Source organism: Cystoisospora suis (assembly GCF_002600585.1).
Source record: "Cystoisospora suis strain Wien I chromosome Unknown contig_1908, whole genome shotgun sequence".
Taxonomy (NCBI): Eukaryota; Apicomplexa; class Conoidasida; order Eucoccidiorida; family Sarcocystidae; genus Cystoisospora; species Cystoisospora suis.
The window spans coordinates 610-24,360 of NW_027154708.1; the positions used below are offsets into that span (position 1 = coordinate 610).

The following is a 23,751-nucleotide window of genomic DNA, read 5'->3' on the forward strand; positions in this document are numbered from 1 at the left end:
GAAGCAGATGAGCAACCAACAGCACTCCGAGCGGGAGATCTGGCACTGGTCCAGTTGACGGGACCAGACAGAGACCGAGGCTCAACCAAGCTGGCAGCGAGATATAGCCTGCCCCATCGTGTTGTAGCCTCACATCGTGGCGGAACGTTCTATGACGTTCTCGACCTGCGAACAGGTGTTACCAGGCGTCTCAGCCATCGGTTGCTTCGCAGGTTCTCTCCGTCAGTTCTCACCCCGGACATCACGCCGGACCCGCGTTTCACCGAATTCTACCTTCCGAAGGCCTATCCGGCTGGCGCCATCGACCCTGGACGTGATAAGGACTCCACCGGGCGCCAAGAGGACAAATCGGGTGATCAAAGAGCTGGGACGCCAGGCGGACACCCCGAATCAAGGAGAGCGTACTGAGCGTCGGCGTAGACACCCGGAGGCAGATCACCGTAGGGGGGGCGAGCTAATCCCCAAAGTGCCATGCCGCCATGGGGACGCCCAGGGTTTAGGGTTCGCAAGTGACTGCATGGGTTGGCCACTTCATTCGCTGCGAGGCGGAAACCGCAGTGGGAGTGCCGCGAGCCACGAACAGCCCCCCGCAAGCGAGTAGTCCAAGAGCGCCGAGCGCCAATGAAGGCACCCACAAAGCGGACACGCATGGCAGGACCGGAGTAGCTCCAAAGTGCCGGCACGCCATGGAGAACCTAGTCACTGGCCATGAGTGACGGTACGGGTAGCCCAACAGGCCCGAGCCGCCAGGGTGACTCTCGCGTGACATGTGGAGGACAGCCCCAACAAAAAAACCGGTGGCGCGGCAACAAGGGACGTTGCCAGTGAGAAAAGCAGGGGAGGAGTTGTGGAAGCGTCTGCGGTGGTAACCCGTGTAGCGGTGTGCTGTGCGGCGTGAGAGGGTACCTCCGCGAACGAGACTGCCTGTACGGCCATCCAGGGAGAGGGGAGCGAACAAGGGACGACTAGAAAAATGAGTGCCCATTTTTTAGATTCCCCTGGGGATGTGTTTGCATCCAATGTTGAACCTGAACTGCCAGCATTACCCGGTAAATTCTGTGACTTGTGCTGCACTCATCGAGCCACAACGCCCCCTCGTGGCTTAGCAGCCCACATACTTGTTGCGCTCGCCGTGGCCGCGAATGATCCCGTGTACGTTATCAGCTGGAATGGTCGCAGGCGGTCCATAGCGTGTGAAGGCGATTTGCGACTCTCAGTGTCTCCAGGTACATTACGTGAAAACCGGCAAGATGCCGGGCCTCGTGTCAAACACCGCAGAGTGTGTACCGCTGAGTTGATCCGCCAAAAGAAAAAATAATCGTTCTTCGAGTAAGTCAGCGGGTTTGTTTCGTCCCCCCGCTCCGAAACAAATGAAGCATTTCCGCAACACTCGCGCACAAGCTGGACTGTACACTCTACCAGAAGCGAGCGAATTGTCGCGCGAGCGAAAAAGGGACTTCAAACATTGTAGCAGCGTAATCTGCTGTCTGTGTCGGAGTCTGCTCCTTTCTATCGCAAAGCTGTTTGCGTAGTAGGACGGCGAGCCCCAAGAACAAAGACGGATGCCGCAGTTCGACACGCTGAGGTAGGGCCTTACTAGGACCACCCGGTCTCATACAGCTGGCTTTGAATACAACTATGTTACTCATGGTACTATATATGTTAACGCAGACGTGTCTCCTGCACCTCAGTTTTATACTTCTCTTTCCACTCAAAAGGTGATTGCTTCTGCATCAAGACGGTCTAAACACATCTTCAGTTACTACAGTGCGCTTGTAATACACACCAGCCAATGAACAGTTTCTAGTTATCTCTGCGTCTGAATGTGTGTGCGCTTCGCACGCCGGAGAAGATGATGAGATGCCCCCTACTCTCCAACTCGTCGAAAGTCGGCTCAAATTCGACCTTACCCCGAAGCCCCCTATCTAAGCTCTCCTAGCAAAAAGGTAAATCCGATGCGCTACCAGATGGAGACAACGACTCTTTCCGTTTTCTCTGGAGCGGTTTTTTCAGAAGTCTAGTCTTGAGCGTTCTTGAATACAGAGAACCGGTGCATCGAGAGACCGCCGAATTCAAGTTTCTTCCAATTTCTGCGCAAGAGAGTACCGGCCAAAAGAACCGACGCGCATGCACACACGACCATGACCCCTGCAGTAAAAAGATGGCATGCCTGCATGGCTGAGTGAATGCATCACCTACCACAAGAAACCACCTCCTTTCTAAGTAAGAAAAGCTCTGACGTCAATAGTTCGATTTTTTTTCACAGCCAAGACGACGAGGAGGAGGAAGAACCTGTAACCTTTAGCACCGTGTGTACATCGGTCCTGCTATATCCTCGGTGTCAATAATCACGCCGACTGGCCAAGGCCTGCCACTTTTTAAAGTAGGCGACTCACCGACTAGCCACCTGGCTAGCCTCGATGTCCCCCCCCCGGATCTCCATTCAATTTAAGAAGAAACACACACAAAAGCCACTACTGCTCCTGCTACCTCATCACTGACACGTTGAAAAAGGGAGAAGCCTGACAAGAGCTTTCGCCGGTAGAAACAACTCCGACCTTAAGAAACCACCCTGACAGTCCCCGCCGCGGCTTTCTGAAGACACAAGCGCATGCAGGTCGATCAAAAAGCAGGTATGACGAGCGGAGGAAGGAGAAGAAAAAGACGGCTCATTTAACGAAATCCGTGTGGCTGGCTTTGATCATACACAGCTAGCCTTGTATGACCGGGCATGCACATAAGGAAGTCAAAAGCCTCTCTCTTTTGTCTTAATAATGTGTTGTACAAGACCAACTAGGCCTCACTTGTCGGACATCTTGGCTCTACTGATCTATCTCGTTCTAAAACTCTTGCGGAGGTGAGATAGAACATCGGAGACGCTTCTTCAAGCCCCCCCTATCAAACTTATAGGACTAAGAAGGAACTTCTCATGCGACTGTTTTTATCACTGGTACGTACATGTAGAGAAAATATATACGGATGACTTGGAGAACAGCAATTCATGTATATATATAGTGTTCTTTCTTTCCAATCATTGCTGATAGAGAGGCCAACAAGGCTGGTAGCTGTCGAGCTTAATACAGTACACAGGAGTCCCCTCTCAGGCGTCAAAAGACAGCAGAATACTGTGTAGAGCTTCCTCTACAGAAAAACACCTATAATGGTACCCCCATATGAAGCGTCCAATCTACCACGAGGCAGAGGTGACTCGGCCAGTTCTCATCCCTTGGCAAGACGATCTTTAAAGAGATCCTGAGACAGTAGAAACCTTTAACACCCTCAGAAAAAGGATTGACCGGTGATAGACCCCCTCCTGACACTCTTGTTCTTTCTCTTTCTCCTTGTTATGAAGTTCCTGCAGTGACACCTCGACATTTCTCCCAATGTGAAGAAGGAAAGAATCTATCCCAAGAAGATATTCACCCTGAACTCCCTCCTAGATCCACATCTAAATCTGTATCTGTCTAGCGACCAATCTCTCTGCTTATCTATCTTTCATAGATCTGTCCATCTACCTTCACAGCCCCCTATCATGAACCTCTCTACGCTTGTCAAAACATCTCTTCTGAGAGAGGAAGACACGAACCATATCTACCTTGAGAAAAGTAGGAAATGCAGTCGCTCACTTCCCATCCGTTTACCTGGGCTATATCTAGAACATCCTGTGAGTTTTTAACCCCCTGTCGGAGTTCCCCAGGTGAAGGCATAAGATTATGTTGAAGTAGCTCAATCGCAGCGACCGCAACGGGATCGCGTCCCATAGTGCAGACAGCGGTCACCTGGATTGACACAGGAGAGAGAAGGAGAAGTAAAGAAAGGACACCCTCCAGGTAAACCTCTTGAATAAGAAAAGAGATGGCACAGTGCTAATAGAAGACCCAGAGAGGTGACAAAAGAGGCATCTAGATAGAGGAAACCGATAGATATGAAGAGGAGAAGGAGCAAGCACCTTGAAACCTTCTTCATGGAAAGTCATCTTCAGATGTCTTATGAGGAACACGGAGGAGACAGAGAGGAAGAGAGGGAGGTAGACGTGTCATAAAAATGCAAGGTGAGTAAGGAGGAGCGGACAGACTAGGATAGCTGGGAGTATGAAGAGTGTGTGCGAGGTTTGAATCACATGCAAGATATGAGATATGAAGGCAGCAAACAGGGGGACCAAGAGTTATGAACGGCTGGAAAAGGAGATCAGATGGAAGAGTTAGAGGGATAAGAAAGCTTCTACGATTGTATATCTGCACTTCGTAGAAGGTGGTCTTGATTGAAGAAAAAGAAAAAGAAGGCCCTCCCCAGATGACAGAGAGGTATATACATCAGAGAGCGATCTCATGAGTCCTTCAGTATAGAAGAGCCAGTGACCTTCTTGTCTATGGGTGCCCTTCTTTCTCAGAGAGGATACGCATGATAAATAGAATCTACTCATTCCTACAAGCGGTACACAAAGAAAACCAAGGGGAGACACCTCCATGAGAAAGAAGAACAGCTTCATCTAAAGGTGATAGAGATGACTGAGATACTAGGAGATCGATCGTATGACTCGCCATTCAGTTGCTTAAAAAAGTGAGACTCGAAAAGAAGAGAAAAAGGAGACTCATGATCTTCATTCGCTTGAAAGACAAATAAAGAGAGAAGTGAAAAGGTAGGAGAGATTGTTCTTACCCGGTTATCCTTGATGTAATAAGCGACGAATTGCTGCTTATCTACATCGCCTTCTACGATCACCTCATCGTAGCCCTTCCCTATGTACCCTGCAAATCTGAAAGGAGAACCGCCGGAATGCGGGACTGAAGAGGAATGGCTTGACCCAATCTATCACAAGCGATAGATATCTCACATCTTCCTCCTGCTAGCTATCTACCCGCCACTTCCTTCATGAGACAGCTCTCATAGAGACAAACAACCTTACCGCGTGGGAATCTTATCGACTCTTCCATACACAAGTCAAGTGCATGCATTCCTATTGAGAAACATGTGGGGAGTCATACACGCACACACGCTTATCTCCTAGATATACATCTATCTATCTATATATATATGAAGGTAGTGATAACGTGTGACTGCGAGTAAGAGGAATTTCATAGGCTCTCGAATCACCCTATACGAGAGGCCAGGGAGGAGCTACAGAAACAAACCATTCAACGCGAATGTGAGAGTTCCGAAAGACAGGAACCTCCACGAAAATAAATGACAGAGCGACTTCACTCCTCTTTGTAGAGCTCGCCTTCTATCAATTCTTTCGACCATTCATAGCCTCTGCGTAACTACGCGGGAAGCGACACTTCCCCAAGTCAAATGCCAGCCTCGCAGGAGTCACCTCAGATATTCCGAAAGGCTTTAGCTGCCTTGACCGGCGCCTGATCACTAGGCAGGATGGTGATTTCTCTATACCTGTCTCCTCCTCCTAGTTGGGACACGTAGTAAAGCCGAGAGAGACGTTTCCTATCCCTCGCCCTGACAGATCTACAGCAAGCACCGGACTCTCCCATCCACCTGCGCCCCCCCTCTCTGTCCTTCTCTCTCTCTCTCTTGGTCAATCTACATAGATACGCAAACAAAGGGCTAGACCCTCGCTTCTGTTTTTACGTGAAATACAGTAGATTGAATTTTATGAACATCTGTAGTGAATGCATGCAATGAGAAGAGGTCAACTCTCACCGGAGAGACTTTCCGAAGACCATAGACCAGAAGAAAGGGACTTGTGTGAAAGGAATGTTCCTGCCGAGCATGTTATAAGCTGCTACACGCCCTTGTTGCATAGCGACCGCCCAATGCTCAACGCGAATGAGCTCTCCTAGGAGAAAGAAGGAAAAAGGGTGAAATGACGAAGAGAGGGAGAGAGAGAAAGAAGGACAATGAAGCAACATATACACCCACAAAGAACTCTCCCTCACTCGAGTGTTTCTGATTCATACTGACACATACGCATGCATGTCTCATTCTCCCCTCCTCTCTCTACGTGCATGGACTGCCCCGTGATAGACACACCTTCCTCCAAGAAGAGCCTATCTCAAGCTAACACATTCTACACGACTTTCCTTTACAAGCAACTATGTAGGAGTAGTAGTAGGTGTAGTGAGAATCTAATTCTTCTTCATTCAAAGAGCTAGAAAGAAACTCTTCCTTCTCGGTGGAGTCCTCACATCCACCGTCTGCCCGTCTAACTATCGTGTGGATGTCTACTCTATGAACATACTCATGGAGACGGTTGAATGGAGATATCTTGCATGCATGCATGCAGGTAGCTGTAAACGCAACTCCTACCGTCCTCCTGCTACTACTACTACTACGAGAGAGAGACAGACGTACATAGACGTGGGGATAGACAATACATCCTGGCCCTGCTTGTGTCTATGTGTCTGTAGATGTGTAATTATTAGCTGGGCGCACCTAAGGTAACCTCCTCCGTTTTCAAGTGACACTTCACAGAAGGTATCACGTAAGATATAGAGAGGATCTTCATAAGAAAAGAGATAAATGACCACTCCCCCCAGGTTCTTCGATTCCCAAGAAAAGGAGAGGAAAAACAAAAGCCTCTATGATGAAATAGAAAGAGACAAAAATGAAGATGTTAAATGTGAATGAGGGGAATCGATCCTGTCTAATTTCGCGTTGCCTTAGGCATGGCATGGGAGTCATCCATAGAGCTCTAATTTGATACGTATGTTTAGGTCTCTCAGACAGACATAACGAATGGAGATACGATCGAGTGAGAGATATTCTAGCTCTATGATGAGATATCTATAGAAAGACAGAAAAACCGTCTGGTCGAAGCTATTCTTTCTCTCTCCTCCTCTCATCTTCAACTGTCTGTACACTTGCCTGTCTTGACGTACGGATAGCTAGCTATATCTCCCGCAACATAAATATCTGGAGATGATGGGACTCTACGCACAAAAGACAGCAGACAGGAAGAACACTCTTTAACAGAAATACTAAGGTGAAGAGATCTTTCTCTTTTCTATGAGTGAAAACAGAAGAAGAAAAATATGCGGTAAAAAAGACCTTTCTCTAAGAATTGAATCTTCCCTTTATCCCGATCATCCACATATGGACTTCTTTTCTTCTTCTTCTTGTTAGGTAGCCCTTGTGCTTCCTTCTTATGTAGACACCATAGCACACTCCCTCATGTCTAGCGTGTCTAGGAAAGCCTTTAAAAAGGCAAGAATCATATCTATCTCCACGGGTATAGTCAACTCCTATGAATCCACGCACGCCTCACTTTTACGCCTATACCAAGTTTCTCCATTCTAACCTTCTCATGCAGCGTGAAGAAGAAGACGAACAACAAGAAGAAAGAGAATGACTATCTTGAAGACGTCTTGCCCCTTTCATTGTCGCAGCCAGGAGAGAAGAGTCGTGCGAACATCAGCATAGAAGAAGATTACCAACAAGAGCATATCTCTTGCTGGATCGACACGCACATAGAAACATGAAAAGACCGTATGTATCTCCCTACCTTAAAAGAGGGTCTGTAATGATACCTCCATCTGTTGTGAAAGCGAAGGAAGGATTCGATTCTTTCTTAAGAAAACCTGTCGAGGGAATAGCCCCAACTCCCACAAGAACAACGTCTGCTTGAACGATATCTCCCGATGCTAGTTCCACACCTGTCACTCTCCCTCGAGATTCTCTGAGAAGCAAGAGCGAATGCACATAAGATATGCAAGCAATCGCACAGACACATGATGCTTATGAAAAGGAGAATTTCGAGAAGCAGAAAGCGATCGTACTGGGCTAGACAAAAAGAGACCCACCACCCCCAAGTAGAAGGCCTCTCACATCCCTCATCCATGTCGTTGTGTGTCTATAACTGTCGACGCCCTTCTTATCTTTCGAGAACCGCAGAGATGTCTGTAAACACGACAACTAAAGCAAAACCTTTTCTTCTCCCTCCTCCTTCATGCTTAGATACATCTCTCTCTATAGATGTATAGATAGATATGTATAAGAGAGCGTAGAGGAATGCATGCTTCCATACTGCACAGCGGAGAAAGAGTGTCTTTAGACACCCGCAGCAGTCGCCGTAGCAGCGATCTCGAAGGGTCGTAGTGCCAATGTTTGCTTTTCAATGAAGCTTTCTTTACTACACACATCATCGACGCCTTGTATTCCTCTCAGAAACGAAGAAGAGACCGAGAAGAAGCCCCTATAGAGGAGAGACTGGATAACCACCCGAACTTACGTGAAGCCTGTCACTCCGGCTTGGCCGCAGAACTTCACGCCTTTTTCTGCTAAAAGACTACGAAGAGATTCACCAACGCGCTTCCCTAAAACTCGTTCGAAAGGCACGGACTCCTAAGGAGAAGATAGAGAAAAGTAGAAAGAAGGATGAAGATGGAGAAGAAGTCAAGATGAAAGACCACTCAAAGAAAGAGACATAGAAAGGAAGGACGGAAAGAAAGAAAGGGGGAGAGAGATGGAGGCCTGATACAGAGATACGTAAACATGTAATGCATGGCCTTTACACACATATGTAACATAATCATGCTAATAGATGAGTCTACTCTGAGATAGATGCATGATGCTTTATACATAGAGATCATCATACAGAGAACAGAGATAGATAAGAAACATCTGTACAGGTATTGACAGATCCCCCCCTCTGTCTGTACGTTCCTCTATCTCCCTAAAGCTTTGAATGAGAGGGGGAGAGTACTTCTCGCAAATCTGAAAGAGAAATCTCCATAATGAAAACTGCTCGCCTAGACAACTCCTAGCTGCTTTTGAAAGGGGACGATAAACATAACGAGAAGGCATGCAGGAGAACAAGGAAGAGAAAGAAAAACCAGAGGAACATCGAAAGAGGCCCAAGGGGCTGTGCGGATCTCCCCACGAAAAGGCACGTTCTCACCACTACCGCATCACGCACAAACAGCTAAGACCTACAGGCACGCATGTATGCATGAATGTATATGCATATGTATATATATGCATGTCTATGTATGTCTATGTATGAAAGTATCTAGGGGGATAGATGGCCATTTATTACCTGTCCTATGACAGTGACGTGCTGAAACCCTTTCTTCTTCATCGCAGAGGCGAGCTCAAGACCCACAAATGACGCCCCTATGATAGCGACTCTTAGCTCTGAATTATACTTGGTAGCTTCATCCAGAAACTTTCCTAACGCTTCATGATCCTTCAAATCTCTTAAGGTGAAAATGCCCTTTGCTTTCGCATTAGGCAAGACATCCAAGTTCCGAGCGTCGCTCCCTGTACAGAGTAAAACCTAGCGAAGAAGAGAACAGACAAAGATAGAAAAGCAAGAAAGAGATGCAGATTAAAGAGACAGAGATAGATAGATTGAGAAAGAGAGAGAGAGAGATAGCGATGAGTGTTATCACGTAGAGAACTTCGACCTGAGCCGCGACTATCAAATTCACCAGGAAGAAGAGGGAAGAGAAAGAAGAGAAGAGAGAGAAAGAAGAGAAACAAGACTTCTTTTCACCGATGAAGAGTAAGAAGAAGAAAGGAAGAAAGATACCTAATACTTTTGTATTCGAAGGCTGATAGAAGAAAAACTTAGATGTGAACAGCCTCTTGAAAGATTTTTGATATGGAGGATAACTGACAGGTAAATCTATTCGACAGACCGGTAGATAGCTACGATGAACTACCTACACTGTAATAGCTCTATACAATCCCTACAAAAACATTCTCTCACGCCCGGCTGAACAGTGCATGCATTGTAAGTATATAAATATAGAGATAGATAGATGTGTGCACAGACGATCTTATCAGTAACAACTCCTTTGACACCTCTGCTCCTCCTTTTCTTCCCCCTGAGTGTCTGCCGAAAATATAGAGCGTAGAGGATCATATAGACACCCTCCACAAAGGTAGCTAGCTACCTAGCTAGCCATACTCCACCTGTTTATGAAGAGCTTTTCCTCAGAATTGATAGTTGGCTACGAAGAGAGAAGACTTCCTCACTACTCTTCTTAAGATGATTATGTGGATGTTCTTAGAAAGTCTAAAACTATCTGAACTTTCTTTCTGAGAAGACCCAACCCTTTACTCCTCCCTCTCTGGAACTACTTTTACTCTTCTCGGCTCTAGCTGCTACCATACCGAAAGCTCCTTATCAGAAGAGAAACAGACAGAGAGAGAGAGGGCTTAGATCGACTTGAAAAGATGGAGACAGCGAACTAACCTTATCGAACTTGATATCTTTCTTAGTCTTTCCATCGAGATGCAGGACTTTCTTGGATGTATCGATCCCCGTGACTGTAGTGTCAAGAAGAACCTCCACGTCCATGGCCTCCTTCAGTGTAGCGAGAGATCGAAATGTAACTGTACCAGAAGCACAAAGCACCTTCCCGAGACAATGAGAAGAACGCAGAAGAAACTGAAGATACCACCGCAGCAAAAGAGATGGATGAGAAGAGGGATCCTAGAGGAGTCAGTCATCTGCAGGCACGATTGCATGCATGCATCATGCATTCATGAAAAAGGCTGGTTTGCGCGGATGAGAGGACTTGCTACTTATAGATGGTGGTAGGGAGAGAGAGTCATTCCTAGGAGAACCCGTTGAGAGATCTATCTATGGTGAAGGAGAAGTCTGTAGGGGATACATGTGGATGGATAGCTACAGACACCCCATGTCTAGTCTGGGGGGAGTAGGTGTGGAGAGTCAGTCTCCTTATTTCATCTGACCTCCCTCACACAAATGTCAAGTTGGGAGGGATCTAGAACGATTTCCAAATAGAACCGTCATCTCCGCATACGCATACAGATATCTATATATATCTAGTATGCATACATATATATGTATACACAGAGAGTCAATGAATGGCACTGTCCCGCGGACACATGTAGACCCGAACCTTCACTTACACATACGACAACCTAAACCCGTAGATATATAGATACATAGATATACGTACATATGTGCACACAGTGCATGCAGATAGATACGAACAGTAAGGGCATGAGTACGTGGGTTTGCACCGCATCGAAGGCTAGTATGATGCAGAAAGAAGATGAGGAATTTGAAGAAGAAAAACTTCAGCCCCGTCATGTATCTCCGAGGAGTTCGTTCTATGAATGCCGGTCCCCCCTTCACCTCTTCCTTGTATGTGGGTTGATTTTCCTGAACCTCCTCTCCTTACTATTCTCTGCTTTCGCGTTGAGATTTTTCGTCAAGACTGGCCTATCATATGGAGGCCAATGCTCTCTCGAGATCAAGACAATCCGCCCTGTATACGAAGAAGAAGCGTAAACACATACACACAGGAGAAACGCGTGCATATCACCGCAAACGCTTATGCCTCTCCATCTCTCTCTTCTCATCCTCTTTCTCTCTCATCATCCTTTCTACAAGAGAGAGAGAGATACAGTTCCTCTTCCCGAGTGTCACGCTGGAATCTATCGATCACGAGGCCCATGTAAATAGAACGGACGAGAGATGACAAATGGAGAAACACGCTAGGGTCGCTACCATCTACCTATGAGTCAAACACCCTAGATGATAACCTCAGCTTGCCTTTTCCTGAAAGCTACGCGACTCTTTCCTTCTCTCACCTAGACATCATGCATGCATGCATAACTATTGAGCAAAGCAACAAGGGCGATGCACCCGAGATAGCACACATGACTCCTTTGCGGCCTTCCCATATCATGCATCATCGTCTCTTGCTCTAGAGAAAAACCATGGAGAAGAAGATCTCCATGATCAAAGCAACCACAGAAGAGCGTCTTTCATCTTAAATTGAATAGAACACTTCACGACATGACTGACCGTCGACCAAACACACAAGACGGAAGGAAGGTCGCATGCATTCCCCTTCATTCTCTCCTATTGACGCTTTCACCCTCTCCTACCTTGGTATCCCTCTGTACGTAGCGTCTCTGCGGCGGCTATCGCCGCGGCGCCTCCACCTACAATAGCAATCGTTTCTACTCCTTCTGTTCTTTTCCCGCTTCGCCCGCACTTGCACTTTGTATAGTGAGATGGCGCCGTTAGCTCCATCGTCTCGGGAAGTCGAGCATAGACAATCCCGCCCTTCTCGGTTACGGCGTATGAAGGAATCGCATCTAGCGAAGGGCCTAAGGACCGGCAGAAGTTAGAGGCACCGTAGGAGAGAAAGAAGCAGCAGGGAGAGAGATAGGAAGAAGAATCGACAGAGTAGGACAGGTATGGTCCACAAGGTAGATGATAAGAGAGATCATGATCCTAGGCCATATCTTCTATAGCGACATCTATGAGTACTTCTATATCGCTCTATTGAAGAAGTCTAAAGAGAGTGATATATAGACAGACAGATAACTTGGAGAGAATGAAAGAAGACGATTGTCTATACGAACAGGGACGTATGGCGGTTGCAGATGATGCTTGGAGAGAAGAAGACATGCGTCGACAAATGGAAAGAAAGAAGAAAGAAAAGCAAGGAGGAGAGAAGAATACATAACGGGGAAAGCTCATGTATATGGGGAGCGAAATGGATTGCATTGTCTCAATCTTAATAAGCCTGACTCCACATCTATATACATATATGTATGACATATATATACCATATATGTATGTATCTATCAATATCATTCACATCACGGTCTCCCTTCATCTAGAAATCTATATGTAGATCTCTATGTATGTAGGTATTTCTATGAGTGGAAAGAGAGAGCGCCCCAATGTCGATGGAATTGACGAAAGAGAAGAACTTGGTCCAATCCCCAGGCATCATTCTCATGCTGTCGTACTCGTGCGCATGCATGCCTGGAAAAAACTTGAATGCGATAAAGAGAAGGACAGAAGAGAAGAGATGACCTTCTTCTTCTGGGTTGTAATTCTCTTTCTTACCATTTACACATTTGCCTGTCTTCACATCGAATTCCGCATCGTGCCAGGGACATGAAACAGTACCTCTCGAGGTTAAGACACCTGCACAAAAGACGAAGAAAGAAAGAAAGTCATCGGCAGAGAGCCTAGAGACCAAGCAAGCTCTGTCCGCTTCACATGAAACACACCCCTCACTAAGGCTTCTCAGATAGACAGATAGAAACAGAAGAGAAGAGAAAGAATGAGAGAAAGAGAGAACAACCTACATAGATGCATGTAAGGGATAGGCTTCTGTCTTCATTAGTGGCACCGAGAGAATGCTCGAAAGAAAGAAGCGGAGGCCCTGGGGGCATGCCTTCCCTTCTCTTGTCAGTCATGCAAGGGCGCACGACTTCTAAAGCTAGCTAAAAAAGAGACATACAGGAAAGTAGAGAGGTATGTATGTACATGTATGTATGAATAGGGATGAAGACGTATTTGTATGAAAATGTATGCATATGTATGTATGAATATGTATGTAGGTGTATGTATGAATATGTATGTAAACACGTATGTATGTGAACATGTATGTACGAATATAAATGAATGTACATGTATCTATGAATATGTCCATGTGTGAGAGAGGTATCATCTAGATGATGCATTCTTCGTCATCATTCTCTGGTGTATGATGAGCTGACAAGTGGAGAAGAAGCAAGCTAGCATGTAAAACGTGTAGAGACAGCAGACACGTCAATGTAGGACAGATAGTGACAAAGAACAGAAGCCATGCGACTTACCTTTAACGAGAGGTGCGCTATAGTGACTACAACTTGGCCCCACGCAATACACCTTCCCGTCTTCCAACCGAGCGACAAGGACTTTGTCTTTACCTAATGGAGACAGAGATGGATGAAGAAGAGAAAAAGATAGATTAAAGACAGACAGATAGATTAATGATAGATTGATAGAGATACAGAGATAGAGACAGAGATGGATAAAGAAGAGATAGAGATAAAGATAGACTGATAGAGACAGGTACATAGATAGATAGGTCAAAGATAGATAGATAGACTAGAGATGAATAAACAGATAGAGAAATAGATGGACATGAAGATGGCATCGCATGCATCCTTCACAAGACGCTATCACGTGAGATGGCGGTTAGGCGGTGTGTATACCACAAGCCCCCGCCCTCCTGTTTTTGAGAGGTCTCCTCCTCCACGCATGCACAATACATATTCACAAAGACATAGACACGCATTCCCCTACAAGCATAGATACACACACACACACATTCACACATACAGACATATTCACAGATACATAGATACACATGCGTACATACATACATACTTACATACACATCCATATATACACATTCATACATCCATCCTTTTCATCATCTCCCGTCTTTACGAGACCTGCCATCTTGACCAAGGCGAATGTGCGCATGCATTCACACGAGTCGAAAAAGACCGAGAAGAAAAGGTGGATGTCTCTGTAAGATCCTCCGTCTGTTCTGCTCAGCCCCGTCTAACTAACTCCTTTACCAACAGAACTTCCTCCCCTCTTATCGCACTTTTCTCTCTTTCTCTTTCATTTCTCTCTTCTTCGTCTTGACTTTCTTCTTCTTCTCTTTTTGACTTACCACTATTCACCGTCACCTCATACAGCTTGCCTTTCTCAAAGCTATGTCCTGGACCTAACTCTACAAGACGCTCTTCACATGCTGCCGAACCTCCGCCTATAGCAGTAAGAGGAGATCTCCATGCAAAGAAGTTCCTCCTGTTTCTTGCCGTGGAACTGTAGCTATTCTTGTGAGAGAAAAGACGGCTGCCTAACGAAATGGAAGTGAAGCTCTTCTCGTTACAAGAACCTCGTCTCGTGGAAGAATCTCTTGAAGAAGAAGATGCGGCTGTGAGAGCTCCACCGATCCCTAGAGCAGCAGCGAGATAGAAAGAGAAAGGAAAGGTAGAAGTCGTGTCCGCTTCGCCGTCAGAATGACGGTTATGTCTATTGTTTCGAGGCGCATGCACATCATCTAAGGCGGTAGAGCTGCCTTCATGAGACGGGAGAGAAGAGAGGGACAGAGAGGGAGGTGAGAAAGGTGTGGAGGTATGAGAAGAAATAGAAGAAAGATAGCGATGAGGATGAAGAAGAAAGGAAGGATGAGAAGGAAAGAGACGATGAGTTTTAGGAGGTGTCGAACAGAATCGACACTTCACATGGAAGAAGGGAGACATCTTTCGTAAGGGTAGAGAAAGAACAGGGAGAAAGGAATCGCAGAGAGATGCCTGGAAAGACGAAAACCTATTGCAAGGTAAGAGAAAAAAAAAACAAGAGCATATGACGCTTGCAAAAAAGAAATAGAAAGACTCATGAGAACAAGCCAGGCGAAAAGAGTGAGTGAAGAGTCCCGTACCAAGCGCATGCACGGGCACTGGGAAACTGTTTTCCTACATGCAATGTGATAGAATATTCCTTCTCTCCTGTGTCACTTAAGATAAGAAGATGATCTCGGAGAAGTCAATCAGTAAAGGTGATCTTTGACATGTTGGTGAAAGAAAACCGAGGGCTAGGAAAGTGACAGTTGTAGCCGCTGTTGTCGTCTGTGGTGTATGTGCACCTGGAGGAGCATTGGGAGGAGCATGCTCGAGACTCGATGGCTGGCAGTAGTGGAAGGTGACGGGAACAAGACACGTCGATCGATATCGGGGACTGCACGAAATGAACTCTCTTCAGCAGTGACAGCCTGTACCTCCCATGTAGATGAACCTTTGGGAATTCCGTGTGTTTCTTCTTTTCCTGCAGTCTTTCTGAAGGAGGTCGACGGTCCTCGATCAATGAATGAAGATGCCCTTTCGCGTCCTTTTCTAGCCCGGGTGTCTGAGAATCTCCCCTCTATAGGGATGTGTGCGTAGGCATACGTGTGTAAGAGCTTTTTTCCAGCCTCTGTCATTCTTTCTCATTCGCCCTGGTCTGCTCCTTCGCCAGTCTGGCCTACGAGATGACAGATAGATTCGATCTCTCTCTTTCACACCTCTTCTCTTTTATTCTACGAAATTCAAGACCTCTCTCTTCACCCTTCCTTTGCCCTTCGTATCTGTGAGCTTTCTCAATTTCAGGAGGAATCCACACCTTTTTCTTCTCGTAGTCAGAAATCTCGAACGATCATATCGAGACTGCTTGCGGTAGACAAAGGAGATCTCTCAACTATGTAGAGAGACACGGAAGGATGACACCTGCAACAAGACGTTATCATCTTTTCGTTTCTTTTCGCGAGGCCCCGTCATGTCTCCTTGTGAGGAGACAGGGGGAAGAGGAAAGCCCAGGTGTCTGTATGTACAGATGACAAGAGGACGTCCGAGGAGTCATATAATAGGTAGGAATTTCATGAAGACAGGCGACTGTATAAAGACTTCTCGAAATCCGAATGGCATTAAGTAGACTTTAGGTAAATACCCTTTGGCTCTAACTGAAGCTTGTCTTTCCTGTATGCATGGCACCTATTAGATCATTCCCGGCAGCATGCCCGCGCCGCCTAGCCTATGTCGGGGGTATGTCTTTCTTCTCCTTCTTCTTCACCTTCAAAGCTTAACAGTTGGAACGGATGTTTTCTCCCTAGCTGCCTTCCCATTGAAAAGTTCACACACAGCTGCTACTACTACAACTACTCCAACATTGTCTTCAAGTAGAAGTCTAGCAAGGAAAGGATCTACGTGGTTGCTTTCTTCTCTTTCTTCTTCATTTCCTTCACGTGCACAATCGATTCTTTCTCTTCATCCTTCTTCTGAGAGGACTGGTCGTTCCGGAGATCTTTCTATTCTCTCCACCTCATGTGGGGGTTGTCGCGATTCTCACGCTTTCTTTGAGAGAAGTCGACATCTTTCGCTGTCCCCCCTTGCTTTTCTTCATGGAAGGAGAGAAAAAGAATCCTTCTCGAGAAGACAAGTGTCAGTCTCTCACGTTGAAGATGCGGCTTTGAAGAGACTTTCAAGGAGAGACATACAACATGAAAATGGAGTGTCTCCTCAGGTCTCCTGCGCTCCCTCTGTGAATCGCAAGAACTTTCCTTGCTTCTTCTCCTGTTTTTCTTCTCTTTCATCTTTTCATTTCTCGCCTATTCCTTCATACAGGTATCTACATACCAACAAGGGCCCCAGGAGGTCGCCTTCTTCTCGTTCGTCTCCATACTATCCTTCCTTCATCTCTCTCTCTTCTTCTCCCTCTTCCCCTTTATCTTCTTTCCACACCCCTCCCTCTCGTCCTTCTTCTCCTCCCTCCGTCCATCTGTCTTCCTTACCTGTCTCGTCACCCTGTCTTACGCCCCTTTTCAAAGCATCTTCTCACAGTCTCTCTTCTTCTTCTCCTCCACCTTCCCCCGATCCTTCGTTTGCATCTTTGCATGCAGGCCTCGCCAAACTTCGTCAGATCGCCTGTCATCTTTCTTGGAGATCTTCTCATACAGTCAGTTCCTCTTTTTCATCTTCTCATAGAAACGACCAGCAAGATGCTGCAAGCTACCTGTCTGATAGCTCGAGATCTATCAAGACGTCTCCCTCTGAAAGTATTTCTCCAGATTTCCAAGCGACCGTTCTATCTCTCTGTTCTCTTTTAGATGACTGGGAGTTTACTTGGAGACATATTCATGATCTCTACCAGACATGCGAAGAATTGCATGCAAAGAAACACAGAGAAAGCGACGCAACGAAGAGAGAGAATAAAGATGGCTTCTCACCTCGCCATAGACAACTAGAGAGGGACAGGCACGGGGAGGAGGAGGAGGCGGAAAAGAAGAAGAGTCGAAGAGATGGAGAAAAGAAAGAAAAGAAGAATAAGCAAGAGCAACAGATAGAGGTGGAGAGATCTTCTCCGTCTTCTGAAGAAAAGGAGAGAATAGCTGAAGAGAATAGTGAAGAAGAACTCTTAGCTGTTGTACAAATGGAGAGAGAAGATGCCTACAAACGACTCGAGATGATCCAAGAGACCATAGAAGTAAATCTATTATGACCAAGTCTGTGTTGTATATGCAGTGAGGACTATAATAGATGGGACGTGAAGACATGAAATAGAAGGCTTGTTCTCTCTGGCATTGAAGTGCGGAGGTGGTTGAAAATGCATTGCAAGAGACATAAAAGGGTCTCTCTCGATTCTCGTATCACTCAACATGTTAATATACATACTTAGATATGTATATATATATATATGGATGTGATATGTCTATATATATATATATATATATGGACTTAGATAGCATACATGTATTGGGTGTCTCAGTAGAAATGGATGTCGAGTGTGAAACTGCTTGTGCTGGGCAAAGCGAGCAACACATGCGCAGCTGCTAGTATGCAAAGGAGGAGTCTCATGGATCTATCTATATATACATACCTCCAGAGATGAGATTCTCATGTATCTCGTTCTATAGAGTGATGGATAGATAGATATCCATGCGAGGAGCGGTTGCTCAGTGTGTATTGTTTCTTCTCGAGGGCAAGAGAAGGCGTGTTTGACGGAGTGTACAAACAGATAGGATCGTCTAGGAGAAGAGACATAGGAGAAGACGTGACAGAATGAGAGAAGAGCTCTTCTCTTTTCTTGAAGGGCCAAGCTGATGTAGTTCAGGAGGGAATCCCTGAAAGAAAAAGAAGAAGTACTTTACGCCCTTTTTTGTTATCTTTGGAGAGACAGCTAGCGGAGAATAGAATGAAGATGAAGGCTAAGCCGTCTGTAGGAATAAAAAGGAACAGACGACACTCTCCACGCTATCAAAGAGATAGCGTAGATACATCACTCTCTCTCGTACATACACATGAGATCGTATAGCATCCCCTCTATATGTCTTTATCATTCATGTTGTTTCTTCTCTGGATTTTTGTTCTGCTGAAGCGTCAGTTACTTTGTATGAATGAAGAAAGGCATGTCAAAAGCGAAGGAAGAGGAGTACGAGGAGGCGGAAGAGAAAGCCACGCAACGATCATGGAGATTCGGCCTGCTGCTGGAGGAGAAGAAGCTCGTCTATGGGCATCTGATCTTGCTGATGTAAGGTGCTTCACATCCACGTTAAAAAATGAAGAAATCTCTTCATAACTCAACTTCTTTCGAATGGCCTTTCCTTCTTTTTCTTCTTCTCCGTGTGTCTCTGTGTTTGAACGTTTCTCATTCTCCTTCAAACTAGAGAGATCAACGAGAAGGAGACGTGCCCAGGAAGGTCTGTCTCCTCTTCCAATGATGAAGGAGAGAGGGAGAGACAGGGCCAGTGTGGCAAGCTCGAACGGAGAAAGTTGCAGGTCTCATTGAAGCCTCTGCATACTTGGCTGTTTTTCCTGCGTTTACGTTCTTCATCCTGTTAGAATCCTCTATGGTATGCATGCAAGAGAGAGGGAGAAGCTGAACCTCGTATAGAGAGAAAGCTCCCTTAAGTGCAACTCCGTGCGTCACGATCATTAGAGTGGATTCTCTTGAAGAGAAAACTCAAGAATATCGAGTATAGAAGACTCCCTTCACACGTTCCTTCAGTTGTAGGTTTCTATGGAACGCATGAACAATTCGTTCGCTCCCTGCTTTCATTCGCCCTCTGTCTTGAGAGTAGACTCAACCTCTGTACTTTCTTGATAGGGTGTTACCTTCGCTGATTAAGTAGAAAGATCGAGCTCTCCTTCTAAGAAAGGCAGATTTTTCACATGGAGAGGAGGAGAAGTCTTTATGAGTCTATCTCTTTCTCTTTCTTGAAATGGGTCGACAGGTGTATGTGATCTTCTTCTTCTACTTGCTAGAAAGATAGACGGTTGCTTGTTCTACGTGTCGATTCACTCCTCGTCTTTTTTCCAGATATACGAGCGTTTCTTTACTCTTCAAGAAGGCTGGAAATACAAAGCAATACAACCAGGTCGCTGTACAGCGAATGGGTCTCGAGGAGTCATAGGAGGGGGGACAACGAGCTCGTCGTCGAAGGATGAGAGCTCCCGGAGAGATTCGTCGATATCACAAGAAGGAATTGCTGGAGCCTTAGGCGGAACGACATGTTTTGCATTTCGAATCCAAGGAGAAGGAGCTTATCGTCGCTTATTGAAGGAGGCAGGAGTTCATAGAGTTCAAAGGGTGCCCAAGACAGAAACACAGGTAGATATGATGTGAGGAACTGCTCTATATATGTATATATATAGATACTGTATATACACCTGAGGGTGTTCTTACTCAAGGCTTCACTGCGTCTCTGTACAGAAGGACAGATGGTCACTTGTCTTTCTTTTCGTCTCGTCTGGATGCAAAGCGCCGTAGGATGGGACGAATATCTAGGAGTATATCTGTGAGGCGTTGGATCTGTATGATGAAGGAGAGAGGGAGAGATAGGGATAGTGTGTTGATATCGAGCGGAGAAAGTTGCAAGTCTCATTGAAGCCTTTGTACATCTGGCAGTCTTTCATGTAGCTAATAGCTGAGTTTGAGATACACAGACTCATTTCACTAATAGGAAAGTTTCTATACCAGTCACAGTTTCTCTCCTTGCTATGTTTCAGTCGTTACTATCCGTGCCTACTGAAAGAAACAAAGCCATTGGGTCTAGGGCTATCTGAGATGCCTCATTGGAAAGAAGATGCCGTCTCTCGGGGGTGCGTGTAGATCAGCGCCTCTCCCAGTACCCGTCATGAAGGATGCGCTAGCTTGAGAGATATGAAGAACTGTCAGGTGAATCTTTTTTCTTATACACATGTGATCTGTCTTGGCACTCTCAAGTCTCATACACATACACCTCTCTGAGAGGGGAGACTAAGATGCAGTGCTCAACACATGCTTAGATACTACGCCTATGTATATGTGTGTGTGTGTATACGAACATCGATGTATCAGTCGAACACAGGAAAGCATGACGCCATTCTTTTCTCTCTTCTCTTTGCAGGGTCGCATTCACACGTCTACCGCCACAGTGGCAGTCGTTGAGGAACAGGTATGCACTTTTACTCCTATAGGTCTTGTTCTTTTGGCTTGTGTCTTGGGGGAGGCCTGTCTCGATTCTATGTCTCGCTACCTAGAAGAATTGTCTTGATCGTGTGTGTCACTACCTAGAAGATTGCGGTCTTTATACGATGTTTCTTCAACCAGACGACTCACCCTACCTGGAGAGCAAAGCGAGGAACACAGGGAATCCGCAGGTGCCTATCACCCTCCAGAAAAGCAAGTACTGAGGCGCCCGCCTAGATAGAATATAGACACTAAGATAACAGCCGAAGTGTCGATCGATCGCCAGTCATAGAGACGCAAGTTCATGCCATGGTACTGTGACTCGTAGATGGTTCTTCTCCACAGAGAGAATGTGAGTCTCCTCAAATCGGTTGTCTCTGTGTCTCATTCTGCAACAGGATGGAGCGCATCCCTGGAGGGGTAGCAGGTTCTGAGTGATTGGCAGGCATAGTCATGATGGTCGTTCTGTCTCTTTTTCCTTTCAAACGAAACACCCCCGATCGTAGAGGAAGGAAGGTAGTTAACCCTTTGTGTTGCGTGAAAGGTCGTGCTTTCTCTTTCAGAGTGTCCCGGCTGTGGTTCTCGATGAGAGCGAGCTATCGATTCGGACGGCGAGATCTTCGGGGGCTGGAGGTCAGAATGTTAACAAGGTACGAATGGAATAGAACACACCCCGTACTGTGGGGAACGGGGAAGTTGTTGATCGAAAAGTAAGAGAGAAGAGGAAGAAAGAGAGAAACGGGTCGTTTTTGAGATATGGATGTCCGAGGAGTGTCGGCCGGAGGTGCCTATTCAAGCTGAGGGGATCAACTGTAGGGGGAAGTGTGGCTCTTCCCTTCCCTCTCTCTCTCTCTTTCCTGACTAGTCAAGTGTTAAGGCACGATGCTTGACGGCTGCCATGCACCATCGACAGCATAATGAACTTCTGCTACGCTGCTTTGCCCTTGCCCCCGTGAAACCAAACTTTACTGCGCAAGCAGGTGATGGGAAGGCGAAGTTACATCTTATAGAAATGAATCTTCCCCTGCGCGACCGCTACGATGCCGGTGTCCTCCATCTCGCGTGTCAGTGGATCCTGACAGGTCCATTGTGACAGTTACAGACACTGGTATTTCATAAGAGGCTTCTAGAGGAAAGGAAGGTAGCTGGAAGACAGTTGGGACCAATACGTGGTTCTAAGGTGAACTTGCCACGTTGATGCACAGACGTTGCTCTCTGACTCTTTCTTCTTTCGGCTTGCACGCCCTAGCAAAGGATAGACATGTTTCTTCCCTCTCATTCAGGTCGAAACTGCAGTTGACTTAGTTCATATTCCCACTGGAATTCGGGTCTTCTGTCAGCAAGAGCGGACACAGGCAGCAAACAAGAGGGTGAGTCGATAGTCTTCTCCTCCGTTCCTTCTCTTCTTTTCTCTCTCACTCCTAGAGAAGGGATTATGATGTGGAGCTGATAAGAGGCAACAGAGGATGGAAGACTTCTCTGTTCTTTTTCTATCTTGAGGTGATGTTTCTTTCTGGACATCCATGAGCTTCTTGTTGTTGCGGAGAGGGTCTCCTGGGAGTTCCACTGCTGATTCCCGGTTACGCTATAAGACGCGCTGCTGCGATCTGTACTTCGTTGCGAGAAGAGAATAGGCAAATGGACCTGTACACACGTTGCTCGGTGTATTTCAGTTTCTTTGAGGATGATGAAACATAATACGCCTGCCTGGCATTTATACGAAAGAATGGAGAGAGCGGAAAAGACTGACGTAGAGTGAATGTGTGTACATGTCTTCTGCTGTCTATACTAGGCTGCCAAGGAAATTCTTTTGAAGAAGCTGTGCGCGCAGCATGGACAGCAGCTAACTCAGCAAATGCGTGAAGAACGGAGAGGCCAGGTGAGTCATCCAAACAGAATAGGCGGAAGCTCATCGCGGGCTAGCCATAACTCATCGCCTCGAGATTACTGGACCCTTCTCTTCCTCCGAATCACAGTCCTATCTATCGTGCAAACCCACTAAAGTTCTTGTGTTTCGATCTTACAGGATCCTCTTCACACCTGTCATACGAGTCGACAAAGATAGTCGTGACGAGAAACGGGAATCGTAGCATTGCTCCAGAGACTGACTTAGCGTAGGTAGTCTTTTACGGAAATGTCTCTCATTTGCAGGTCTGCTCTGGTCTCCGGAGTGAACGGCTTCGAACCTACAACTTCCGCGATGGCAGAGTAACTGATCATCGCCTCACAAACAGCGCTCGTACCTTCCCGCTCAAGCCGATTCTAGAAGGACACTTGGAGCCTCTCCATGCGTCACTAGATCAACAACGGTGCGAAGACGCTCTAAAAGACTTGCTCGAACGCATTACGATACACCACGCAAAACGAACCCAAAAATCTTGATGACTCAGTGCCCATGAAATATGGCTGAAGTAAGCTAGCTATCCTCGCAAGTTCAGGTTCACCGACAAGCAAAACAGCATACGAAGATTGTGCGATGGTGAATGATGTATTCGTAGCTCCCGGCGGCTGAACCGGTAAAAGCTTGATAGACGTCTGATAAGCCGGCGACATCTAGATGTTACATTATACCGATGAAATGATCGGAAAAAGAAATAGCCCAGACTCGGGAAACGCGGGAGGGATGACCTACTGTCGGGATGAGTCTGACCGAGACGAGAGAGCGGCTGTCAGTCAAGAGTAGACTTGCTGCGGCGCAGGTGTCGGCATGTTAGTGCCGACTTCTTTGTGTTGGGAAAGGAAGGACGGCGCTTTATTTGACGTGGGAGAAGGTTTCTGATGTTGGGTATGAAGGGAACGAGCCATGAGACAGGCCTCCTTTCTCCAGTGGATATCTCCTGCAAACGCTACTTCTTTTTGTCAAAGAACAAGTAACTTTTCAGCAATCCACTCGTAAGCTGGTTTGTGTGACTCGCAAGAATTTCTGACCGTGATTTCTCTCGAACTTGCAGAGCATGAATGCTCCGATGTTTGTCGGGGCGGCCTGGCTTTTCTTCGTTACAACTCTAAAGGTCGGATTTTTATAGTAGCAG

The 23,751-nt window shown here is 46.3% G+C and overlaps 2 protein-coding genes across 2 annotated transcripts; one reads left to right on the top strand and one right to left on the bottom strand.

Annotated features, from left to right (window-relative positions):
- Positions 1-1,997: 1,997 nt before the first annotated feature.
- On the bottom strand, positions 1,998-15,344 carry CSUI_004157 (pyridine nucleotide-disulfide oxidoreductase domain-containing protein; the record flags this gene model as incomplete). The annotated part of the gene is made up of 14 exons (XM_068064351.1): positions 14,409-15,344; positions 13,558-13,650; positions 12,800-12,880; positions 11,824-12,048; positions 11,112-11,198; positions 10,154-10,293; positions 8,990-9,229; positions 8,183-8,295; positions 7,457-7,630; positions 6,814-6,884; positions 5,656-5,791; positions 4,660-4,756; positions 3,642-3,779; positions 1,998-2,595 (listed from the first exon to the last, which is right to left on the bottom strand). Coding segments are annotated over exons 1-10 (1,818 nt in total), but the record flags the coding sequence as incomplete, so codon positions are not given.
- A 1,552-nt stretch (positions 15,345-16,896) lies between these two features.
- On the top strand, positions 16,897-23,101 carry CSUI_004158 (peptide chain release factor 1; the record flags this gene model as incomplete). Its single annotated transcript, XM_068064352.1, has 8 exons — positions 16,897-17,755; positions 18,647-18,799; positions 19,589-19,879; positions 20,658-20,705; positions 21,283-21,369; positions 22,003-22,089; positions 22,512-22,598; positions 22,871-23,101. Coding segments are annotated over 8 exons (1,842 nt in total), but the record flags the coding sequence as incomplete, so codon positions are not given.
- Positions 23,102-23,751: the final 650 nt, after the last annotated feature.